At 42.6% G+C, this 12,286-nt stretch overlaps 1 protein-coding gene across 1 annotated transcript in view; it reads left to right on the forward strand.

Moving 5' to 3' along the window:
• Positions 1-12,286, forward strand: part of VPS13B (vacuolar protein sorting 13 homolog B) — a 2,999,480-nt gene that overhangs the window by 330,279 nt on the left and 2,656,915 nt on the right. The window contains exons 9-11 of the mRNA XM_086966051.1: positions 4,460-4,555; positions 9,922-10,044; positions 11,737-11,874. Coding sequence (XP_086822177.1) covers positions 4,460-4,555; positions 9,922-10,044; positions 11,737-11,874 — 357 coding nt within the window. The remainder of the gene's footprint in view (positions 1-4,459; positions 4,556-9,921; positions 10,045-11,736; positions 11,875-12,286) is intronic.

A 12,286-nucleotide genomic window follows, 5' to 3' on the forward strand; every position in this document is an offset into this window, starting at 1 on the left:
GCTCTTATTGACTTTTAAACTGGACTTGACTCTGTGAATAGACCGACTCTGTGGCAGATGGTATCTACTTTAGGGATACTGAGTGGTCTTTTGCATCATCTGGTGTCTTTGCATTCTTCAACTTTGTGTAAACTGCTGCTGGCGTGGGGGAGTTCAGGGCCTTTCTAATTCTATGCCCACACTAAATGGTTTAAAGCAGGGTTGTGTGCTGATACCCCTATTATTTTCTCTTTATCTTGACGACTTTCCTTCCTATCTGTAAAAAGTGAAAAATTAGCCCCCAAAAGTAGGCTCTAAATGTCTTCTTACTCTTCTGTATGCGAACAATATAATCCTAATTGATCAGTCTCCTGTAGCTCTTCAGGCAAGTTTCAATGGATGTATTATTTGGCACAGAATCATTTTTTTTAAGTTAATGCAGCAAAAATAAAAATAATAGTTTTAAGGGGGGAGAGAAAAGCCACACCATACAATATAGGAAATGAGAAGCTGGAAAAGGTAAATAACTATACATATCTAGGAAAATACTTTTCAGAAAATTTAAAGGATGAGGTGTGCACAACAAATCTTTGTAATGAAGCACTTGCTCTTACACATTCTTTGCAGATTTATTATTATTCTATGGGGAGAAGATACTTTGATCACCTAATACAAATTTATAAAACCAACATTCTTCCTACACTACCATATGTTATAGAGCATGCCCCGATTGGGTCTTGAGCTATTTTAAACAAGTGTGAAGGGAATATTTTTTTGTTATTCTGTTTGCAATGTCCATCTCTGCTGGTCCAATTGTTCAGATTGGAATTTATGAATTTTGGGTGTATTTCTGCAGTTTCTGGCCAATATTATTTAATTGGGATATAACCTGCTCCATGCCCCTATTTCATATTTGAGATCTTTCCTTAAAACTGAAATGTTGTATAATACTGCAACTTATTGAATTTCCATAGAGCTTCGCAATATGCTAAAGCAATATGTCACTTTTAAAGGGATGGCCTAGGGCCTCCTGGACTATTTCTTAAATCCCAATATTTGCACCTTAGTTTTAAGCCTGGATAAGGATAATTGTGTTTCTTTGAAATCGTATAATATAATATGTAATGATCTTTTTTTCGTACTTGTCCAGCCATATTTATCCTTTTAAATCACTTATAGCATTATATGTTTTATTACCATCATCATCATAAATAACTTTATTCGATTTGAAAAGAATCATAAAAGTATACAATTTTAACATACCAAAATTCACAAACGGTATTTCTTATCCAAAGGCTCAGGCAAACAACATACGAGAAATCACAGACACATTATCAATGGACATTATCTTCTATATAACACTTGTATAAATCATTCCAATAGTCCTAAAAATACTAACCTGCTAAAATACATCTAAAAACACAATCTGACATATATAAAGTGCACTGTGCATTTTAAATTAAAATATGACATATGTGAATTAGTTAGCCACTCCTGCCAACCCACTTGATTTTACAACCATGGTTGAATATTTACATATTTTATGAGCTATAAAGGCCCTTATAAAATGTTGCTATACATTATTAATTTATGACATCACATGTATAAGAAGATTAGCCTCTCACACAACCTACTTAGTTTTTATAAGATAGCAACCAAAGGAATGTGCAAATAAGATTAATATATCCATATAATGTATCCGTTTCATTAGTTTCCTTTTTTTACAGTCTAAAATACAAGATGTTTTATTACGTCTTTTATGCTTCGGAAATGTCCCTTTAAATATTGTATTTGCAAAATGGAATAACTCCCAAAAATTCTATGTTTGTGATCTCTGCTATAAAGGAACACAAAATATGTTTCATGTTTTGCATTCATGTCCAGCATTGCAAGAGGCTCGAACCAAATATTTACTATCTCTGATAAAGAGATATAATCTGGACACACATCAAAATGTGATGGAGTTGCTAAAAAATCTGCTGAATAAATGTACTTGTTTTAAAGTTTTAAAATGTTTTCAATGTTTGTTAGCTATTTTTTAATGTTGGGATTTTATGAGTTTATTAGTAATATTATGTTTTGTGGTGATTTTGATTATTCTTGGGTATGTTGTTTCTATAATGGTAATTGTCGACCTCAACTGATGTTTACAAGTTTATTTATTTCGTTAGTGACAAATGTTTACCATGTACAGTGGAGACAGGCCTTAGGGCCTTGAACCGTGTGCAAGGGCCTGGCCTACGACCAATGCTCAAGGTTTTGACCCACAGTCTTTGGCTTGGCCTTTCCTTATTTATTTATTTATTTATTTCACGAATCTGACGAAATCTACACACCTTGTTAAACTGAAGTTTTGAGCATGGCTGGCACCATGAGTTATGTCAGAAGATGTGTGCATTGGAAACCTTGCGGATTTCAGTGTTTTTGCACATTTGAGCCAGAACCACAACTCTGTTTTTAACAGTGATTTTTTTTTCTCCAGTTAAAGTAATGCCTTTTCATGTTGGGGACATTTTTGTTCCTTAGCCATTTGAGTGTAGCTTTATCTGAGTGCTTAGGGCTGTTGACATGCTGAAACATGACCTTCCACCCGAGTTTCAGCTTACGTCTAGAGGGTAGCAAAGTGTCCTCCCTGAATTTTCTGTACTTTGCTCATTCATATAGGCATCTACCTTGACAGGTGACCAAGTTGCATCTGATCAGTAATATATACATACCGTGACTTTTCCCAAATAATGCTTTACAAAACTGGTGGCATTCCTTGGGTGATGTGCTGTTTTGGGTTTGTGATAGCAGTAACATTTTGCATTTAGGACAGAAAGTATAGTTTCATTTGGTTAGGCTACAAAACGTTTTGCCGCGCGGCTACAGAACCTTTTGAGATCTTTTATGCATACGACAGACTGGATTTGAGGTGGGGTTTCTTCTTGCCATCATGTCACATTTTTTGAGTGCTTTGGATGTTGTCACATGCACACTTTGACTTGGAGTGGCCTCAAAAATCTGTAACTCCTACAACGTGGCAGTGGCTTTTTGTAGCCTGTCTGAACTGTGTCTTTCTTGCCCATGCAGGCAGTGTTGCGTTGGTGACTTACTCCTTCTGCTTCATAATAGTCATCCGGACTGTGTTGAAATCAATATTAAAGGCCTTGCAACTCTTTCATATCTATCCCCCGATTGGTGTGTTTCCACAACGTTATCCCTGGGTTTGAAAGCTCCAGGGTACTCATTGATGAATCATTGCTTTGACCTGCACTGCCCAGAGGAGGAAAGTGACAGGGACAGCTGAATTAATCATGATACCACCTGAATCGCTACAGTTCATCACAGGCCCCAACCAATAAATTCAGTGTGGAATTTTGAAGGCGACTTATTACCCCTAAGCTAAATGACTCCATCTCAATGGATTACATACTTATTTTTTGTATTTTAAGTTCTAAAACCATTTAGAATTTCTTTTGATTTGAAACTTTTACTGTTGATATATAGATAAATGGGAAAAGCCAAGTAATGTATTTAATTTCCAGGCTTTTGGGGTACAAAAGGTGTACATTTTTTAAGTGGGCCTAGAATTTATGTAAACGCTGTATATGTGATTTCTTGCTTTGTTCTGCTTTTTTTCTCACAAAACGTAATAAATACTCTAGAGACATGAACTTTATGCTGATGTGAGCTCACAAACTTGTTTTTGTGGGAGGCTTTTCTGTGAGCACTGGCGTATGTCTTTGGGATTAGTGAAATTACAGACTTTGTTAAACTACTTTACAACTTAAAATCCCACCGCCCTTGATAACTAGATTGGATCTTTGCATCTGTAAAGTGGCCATGCCATGCACGTAAATACTACTCCTGCATGCAGAATGGTTTCTGAATCGGGCCCATTGTGTCCTGGCTTGGTCGATTCCCTTTAACTTTTTGAAATAGGGCATGCTTATGTTAAGGTGCTAAAAGCGCTGGCTTCATTGCCTAATAAAAATAAGTAAAAATGTGCTTTTCAAATAAACCAGAAAAACAGCCGGGCGAAGCGATTACACTTCATTAACCCTGAACATGATTTTCCATGCAGTTAATTATTTCCTATGAGAAATCCATGTTCTGAACCCCAATTATGGTTTATGTCAAGCATATTAATTTTTAATACAGGATGCGAACTCAGATGCCACACAGGTGCCGCGCTGAGTTGCCCTCTCTCTCCCCGCGCAGGGTTGATTTGAAAAGCACAAGTTGATGGCAAGCGGTCCAGGGTGTGGAGCAGGCAGGCCTGCGCCATGCAGAAAGGTACACTGGCATTTAGGCCTGCTGCCCTAATGTGCATAATGTCTTGCAGCTGCTGGACTGCACCTGCTTCCGGCCTAAGAATACTCGCTGGCCGCGGCCGCACCGTCATTTGTCTTCATCCATTTTCTGTAGGAATGACAGATTGCCGCTATTTAATGCTAATGTTGGCTGAGTCTAAGGTGTTTCTCATGTTGTTTCATAGCTCACCGAGATGCAGGCCGAGAGCAGCTATTACAGCCCGCAGAAAGTCAAATCCAAGGAGGTTATTCGATGGGAACAAGAAGGAACAACAGTTGAGGTAATTTCCATCCCCGCTCCGACTTCTTTCTTGGATATGATCTGACGAATTGCTGTCTAATAAAAACATGTTCGCGCTTTCAGCAGGTTGGAAGAACGCGGCTATTGGTTTTTTACGTCTTCCCTGCAGTGACCACTTCTTTGAGCTGGGAAACAAATAAAAATGTAATTGCTGATGTTTTTCTTCTGCCTCATGTTGCGCCGTGGGCGAAACTCCTGTAAAGTGTTCTGGGCACAAGTGCGCGAGACGCGCTCATCACCGCGCGCTGACTAACACCTGGAGAAAGGGCGGCATTCAGCGCGCGCCGGCCCTCTTAAACCCAACGAAAACACAGGTGACCAACCCTTCGGCGAGGGGGTTCTGGCAACGTGACGGGACATCTGCATGCCCACCCACTGACTGCGCCCCACCGTGAGCAGGAATGACTTTACAAGTCCGTGCCCCTCTCGGCGCACACATGCCGCATTCAGCTAACCAGCCTTTAATTTAACGAGAATACCCAGAAGCCTGAGGGTTCCTCAGATGGCGTAAGTGCTAGTGTCATGCGTGTAACATAACATATATATTGTGTCCACGTTTCAGGGTGGTCGATATGGCAGTGACGTGGCCAGAACGTAACGACATTTAGCTGCGCTTTACGGCACCTGACTCCAGTTGTCCCCCTCCGCGGACAGTGAGCACGTGCCGAGCTTTGCATTCATCTTCGATGCACCTCTGAACGCTTGGGTCTCAATTTAGAACTGCTAAAAGAGGGAGGAACGCAGTACTGTTTCGTTTCCTCTTGAACTAATCATAAACAGACTCTGCGCTCTTACTGTATCTGACTTAAGCATTTCTGTAACTCCAAGCACCACAGAACGGCGGCATACCCCTGTGCCTCAGCGTGGATTGAACCCGCTGCCCAGTGACTGCCTTCAAACCGCCTAGCCGTCCAGATTGATACTGTGGGTAGGCCCAGGTGTACCCCCAACTTTAATAAATGTGACCTCAGAGGTGTGCAGCTGGCTTGCATTATTGTGCCAGGTATCCCCAAGACGCTAAAGACACGCAGGCACAGAAGTAAGGTACCATAGTATTACAGTTTATCATGAGATAGTATTACAGTTTATCATGAGATATAGGATACTGCATACAGTTATCACTAGCAATGGAGCCTTCGGCTGTGTTCTTGTTCTAATTGTTTTTAATGTGTTTATAATGTCCATTTTTATTAACCCAGGGCTCACTAAATGGGACAAGTCCCCCACTCCCCATGCCCTTGCAACCAGCAAGCTGTCACAAATAGATGCATAAAATACCTCCCAGCAGCACGGTTCTTGTTCATCGTGTCTGCCAGAACCGGGAACCATGTTCCCTTTGTCTCTATATCTGTTACAGCCTCAAACAGGAGCCACCCCCTCCCGGTTCCCCTCAACATTCCTATACTTCCATGGCCTGATCTTTAAAGTGCATTATTTGTAGGCACCTTTGCAATTTCCTATATAAAATGCCTAATGAAAGAAGAGAACGACAAAACCACTCTTTGAACTTACTCCTCGAAGTGATAGTCTTCATCCGCTCTTACCCTGATCCTTTTTTTTTTTCGCATTTCTCAGTTTCACTCATTCTTCCTGCCATTCTTAATACGGCCCTGCCATGCTCTGGGTCCCCGAAAATGTATGGTAATAATCGCATACTATTTTCGTTTTAGCAAGGAACACCATCCTTGCCTTTGACCTGAGGACCAGGAATGTCTTTTTCTCCTCTCCCATTTCTTTCTTCTTCTCCGTAGGCGAAAAGTGCTGCTTTATTTGTCACACTGAGTGGGACGGGTAAGCCCCAGATGTGGGTCTCGTGCTCTCCATGCCACTGGAGTCAAGCTAGTCTGGCTGTTGAGGGGTAATACATTGAAACCGGTCACAGGATGCTTTTTTCTGGTCTAGGGAGGACCTGGCCTCGCACTTTGGGCAGGACTGTTCCCAAGGGGAGCAGGATCAAGACTGATTTGCATATGGCTGGGTTTAAACTGGGATGGCAATGGGGGCAAAAAAACGATGGATTTTGGCCCAGATCTCTGTACTGGGGTGAAAGTTTGACATTGTTCAACATTCTATCAATCTATTGTTCTTTTTGAAGTAAGAATGAATCCTCATCCTTTTGCTAACAACGCCTTCCCTGAATTTCCAAAGTAAGCTCTGTCTCTGTCCTCTTTCACTTCAGTGTCTGGGACTCCAGCTACAGGAATGCAGTCGGGCTACTTCCTTAGTCTGAGGAAGCTCCAGCCACCCTCCATCTGATGCCATGCAAAACAGGGAGCATCCAAAATGTATTCTAATGGTTCTAGTACCCAGATCCTTCTTGACAAACTGAGTCCTGTTTATCATACATGTTCTGCACACTCACTGCACGTAGACCTACTCTGCAGACACACAGAAAGTTAGCTAAAGAATCTGAGGCTCACATATCAACAGAACTTTGCACAAGAGGGCAGACCATACTGTCCTTGACTAAGAGCAAAAGGGCTGATCACAATACTGATTAAAAAAAAAACGTTTACGCTGACCCCACCACTTTAGGTACACAGCCTAGGCACGGACAGTAATCCTGTGCGCCCAATTAGAAAACACTTTATGCACCCCTCTAGGTCACGAAAGCAAAAGGCACACAATTGATGGATGAAATGCAGAACAAATCAAAACATTCACCCCCAGTCAAGAGATCTGCGTTAAATCCATCATTCTTTTGCTCACCATGCCACCCCAGTTTAGACCTGGCCATATGCAAATCAGTCTTGACCCTGTGCCTCATGGGAACAGTCCAGCCCGAACTGCCTAGCCATATCCTCCCTGGACTGGAAACAAGCATCCTAGGACCGGTTTCGGGGTTTCACTCATCAGCCAGGATAGCTTGATTCCAGTGGCACAGTGAGCCCAGAGCCCACGTCTGGGCATACCTGGCGCACTTAGGGCGAGAGAGCAAAAGACACACAATTGATGGACGGAATGCAGAACAAATCAAAACATTCACCCCCAGTCAAGAGATCTGGGTTAAATCCATCATTCTTTTGCTCACCATGCCACCCCAGTTTAGACCTGGCCATATGCAAATCAGTCTTGACCCTGTGCCTCATGGGAATAGTCCAGCCCGAAATGCCAAGCCAGGTCTTCCTTGGACCGGAAAACAAGCATCCTAGGACCGGTTTCGGGGTTTCACCCCTCATAATCCAGGATAGCTTGATTCCAGTGGCACAGTGAGCACGGACCCACATCTGGGCATACCTGGCGCTCTTAGGATGAGAAAGCAAAGTCCATCAACTGTTCTTTTTGTATTAGTCACCCAGAATGGGACAGGTATGCCCAGACTTAGGTCCCGTGCTCTCCATGCCACTGGAGTCAAGCTATCCTGGCTGAGGAGGGGTTAAACTCTGAAACCAGTCATAGGATGCTTGGTTCCAGTCCAGGGAGGACCTGGCTTGGCAGTTCGGGCTTGATTGTTCCCGAGGCACAGGGTCAAGACTGATTTGCATGTGGCTGTGTTCAAACCGGAATGGCATGGTGAGCAAAAAAACAATGGATTTAGGCCCAGATCTCTGTACTGGGGTGAATGTATGACATTGTTCTACATTCTGTCCATCAACTGTTCTTTTTGCACCCCTCTTAGTCACAGCAGAGGTTCTGCATCTTGTATTACCAGGGAAAGGCTGAGGACTCTGCTCATGTTAGATTACTGTGGGGCCAGGGTCGCACAAAAAGTCGGGATACCACTTTCACATGTGGTCGTGCACTCAGGGCAGGGGTACACACCCATTTATCATTTAGGCAATATTACCGCCCCAATACCTCGCTTTTGTGGATCTTATGGAGTAACACCTCACAAAAGTCTAAGGTTCCTCTATCCAGTCCTCTAGAAAGACTGTAACATCTGACTACTTATCATTTTTTGAAGCCAGTGCCATAGTACCTTTCATTAGCCCACTGTTCGTCCCTCTAAGAGAGTTCTAGGCTCATTATTTGATGTGTGGTGTTGCCTTCTACTTCATTCAGCCTTATTTCCGGTTTCATTGTACCTCATGTAGCTTATCCATCCTTGTGCCTGCCATTTCATCTCTTGTTTGCTGCATCTCCTTTATCATGTGTTACAGTGCCAGAAAGGGCCCGGAGTTCTTTCTTTGCTGCACTCAACCTGGTGAGTAAGTGCTTTTATAAGCTCTTCTATTAGTACCCTCTTTACCAACCTGAGAAGGATGGAGGGTTGAGTCTGCCATGCTGTTATTCAGTCTTGTAACATTTTCATCACTGCATTCGTCAGCAACAACTGTTAACTTACTTGGCTGTCTTGCCAACTGTAATTTGCTCCACTAGTTCAGGAATGAGAGCTGTTGGAGGTAAGAGTTAGGACAGGTTAACATCCGTTAAAAGTGTTCACTTTACATCCCTTACTGTATACAGCTGGGATGATTGGTGTGCTCGAGGCAGGGAATACGTTAAACGTCTCCCTGCACATTGATACTATATACTTTGTTGATGAATGATCGTTGAGCACAAACCACGAGAGGTCGGTGTCAAACCCTCCATTGCACCCAGCGAGCAGCAGCCATATTAACAGGACCCCCGCTCAAGGGGGTAGTCCGAGCTTTCCTCAGAGAATGCTGGTGTGGGCCTCTTCTGCCTTTCCCTTCTGTTTCTTGACTGCTGTGCGGATTGGGGATTACAACTCCTGGTTGATAAAACATAAAGACGTCTTCTTCCCTTCTTACATGCTGGAGTATGGAGAAGCGTGTCATTTTAAAAGAGCCTCCCTCACAGTGACTGACTCGACCCTCCACCCCTCTCTCCGACCCCCCGCCCCTCACTTCTTCCGTGGCCCATGAAGGCAACAGCAAACACTCGCAGCCCATCTCCTCGGGCGTCACTCGGGCTGATGGCTTCGGGGCTGGTCTGGGCAGTCTTGGCCCTGGTTTGTGCCCTGACTCTGTTTACCCCATTCCTCAGCACGGTGACATGTTTGACTTCGCTATCAGTTGTGGTCGCTCTTCCCCGCTCCACAACCTCGCACCTAAAGATTGTGCCATTGTGAACGTGAAATTCAGCCCTATTATGTCTTTAAATGAACCTTTACATGCGTTTCATGGGAGAGTATTTTCATTGTGTGCACCTCCGTGTTGGTTCGTGCTTTTGATTGTTTCTATATTTTAAATAAATGATGTGCTTTCACTGTTGATATCCAGCATGAACACGATTATTGCTTGACAGTGCTTTTGTAGATTTTTTTTATTTTCAGGTAGAGCAAACCAATTGATAGAGATTATTTTGATGCATAAACGCTTCCATGTGTTCTGCTTTATGGACGAGATCATTCGTAAACACCTATTCCTTTGTCATTCCTAGATTCTGATGATGGGGGAGCCTTTCTTCGATTGCCAGATGGGGTTTGTGGGCTGCCAAGTGATATGTCTGAAAGGAATCATGGGAGTGAAAGACTTTGAAGAAAACATGAATAGAAGTGATGAAGTAAGCCGCCACGTGCAGTAATGTCTAAAATTGATATCTTGTACATGTTTAAAATATTTGGAGACTAGTATCTTTCTAGGGAGCAGCATGCATGTACAGTAGTCTGTATGTATAAATTGTGTTTTTTATCAGTATGTGTCTATTCCGTAAAAGTTGCCGGCTGGTAGAGTAACAAACCAATGGCGCTCACAGTTTCAGATCCTTGTCTAAATTGGGAGTACAGAACCACGTGGGCCAAAATAACCTTTCCTATTTGTTGTGCTCTTGATCCCTATTTGCACTTCTGTGTAAAACCAGTAGATTGAAGTGAGTGGGTAAATTTGCAAAAATTATTTTTGAGCGTGCACTTCCCACCAGCATAAAGCTGGAAGTAAGCGAGTGGGTAAATGAGAGAGAGAGCACGTTTTGCCCTTTCGCTCTCAGTACAAACCCATCCTATCACTACTGCACAGGTCTCAACGGCTTTTTTTTTTAGCTGTATACAACACTTTGAAAAATAGTGTTTTGAGGTGTCGGCATGATTGTGAAAACATGTGCAGCCACATCCATTCTGTCAGCAGACAGTGTTCAGTTTTGACACTTATTCTTTGGCCGTATAGTACCTTGATCTGTCATGGACCGCATTAGCACGCCTTGCCCTACCTCCTTGCGTGGAGATCAGATCCCAATGATAATGAATGGGAATTAACTAAACATAAGGGTGAGAGCATATTAACACCTGTAATAACCATACTTATCGGAGTCCCAGCCCTCCTTCACTAACCACTGCCTGCAGCCTTCTCAGGCTGCTAATGGCCAATGCAGTAGTGTTGATGACTCTCCTCACTTGGAACTGAGGCTGTCAGGGACAAAGTAGGGGCAAGGCCCTGTATGTATGATGTGATGGTCACATGGCCTCATTGACAACCACTCCAAAGAGAGACCTAAGGCTAAAGAGACGTGGGACTTTAATGGAGACATGGATTACCTGGTAAATACCACAGATGGAGCATAACAGCATATTTCCATTGAAAAGCTGGTTCTTAGACACAGGGCCACAGTTTATAGCTGGCAGTTGTAACAAATGCAGGAAATGGTAGTAGAGTCATCAGAAAAGCTTCAAAGCATGGTACAACTGTAGGATTTGGCTGGTGTGCCAACAGACACGGAGACCAGGTGAAAACCGACGCCATGCCACGCCAGTAATGGCACAGTGACTGTTCCATTAAGCCATCAATGTTTAATTTTGCTTTAATTGCATTTCTTTGTGCAGTTGTGTAGTGAAAGGTTTCAATGTGTTCAACAGGGTTGTTTCATCTGAGCACATCAAGGTATTGAGCTGGTGTAGTTGAAGGGTGGAGCTCAGAGGCGATAGCTAGAACTCAAAGCATAAATGTTTAAGACATTGTTATGCCCAAGTGAAAAAAGAACAGCTTCACATGTGATGTCATAAACAACTATCAGAACTATTGAAAATGGGGGGTAACCAATTTCACTTTTTGGTGCCAGACAACGTGGGACAAATCAATTAAATATCTGAAGGGGGACGAAGTGGCGTGACACCAGCATTTGATGGTGAAATTCTACTGGGCTTTTTGTTTCAATGCACAGACTATAGTCAGGAAACTTGTCAGGGTACATATTACATTTTGCGTAGAAAATTGTATATTTTCCTTGATTAAATTGTATTTTTTTTTCATTTCTTTCTTGCAGGAGGCGTGCTTTTTCTTTTGTGGTGAACAGCTTAGCAGCAAAGGAATGACTTACCTGACAAATTCGCTGTTTGATTACAGAAGCCCAGAAAATAATGGCATCCGTGCAGAATTTATTTTGGACGCTGCCCACCACAAGGTGAGAAAAACATTTTTTCTCCAAAATGTGTTTTTGCATGCTCTGTCCCTGAAAACCTATGCATTCGAATCAGTTGTGATACTTTAATATGTTGTTTGTGGGGGTGTTATTTTTCTCATTTGACAACATTGTAAATATTAGGTTTTTTTAATAAAAAAATTGAATCTGTGCCATTAGCATTTAAACCATGTAGCTCAGGGGTTGGCTCTAACATCACCCCTTTGGGAGTACACATTGTAATCTGCATTATAGCTGCATTTGAGCTTATATCCACATTCACCAAAGAGTGTGATGTGCACTCCCTGTAGAACTGTTCTACAACAAGTCATATTATGTGCACACTTAGTCAACTAGCATGCTAGTCTCGCTTCCGCCCTTTCTGTTTACTTTATGACGTTGTCGGCCTTCACCA

This window comes from Lissotriton vulgaris, chromosome 4_1, assembly GCF_964263255.1.
Source record: "Lissotriton vulgaris chromosome 4_1, aLisVul1.2, whole genome shotgun sequence".
NCBI lineage: Eukaryota > Metazoa > Chordata > Amphibia > Caudata > Salamandridae > Lissotriton > Lissotriton vulgaris.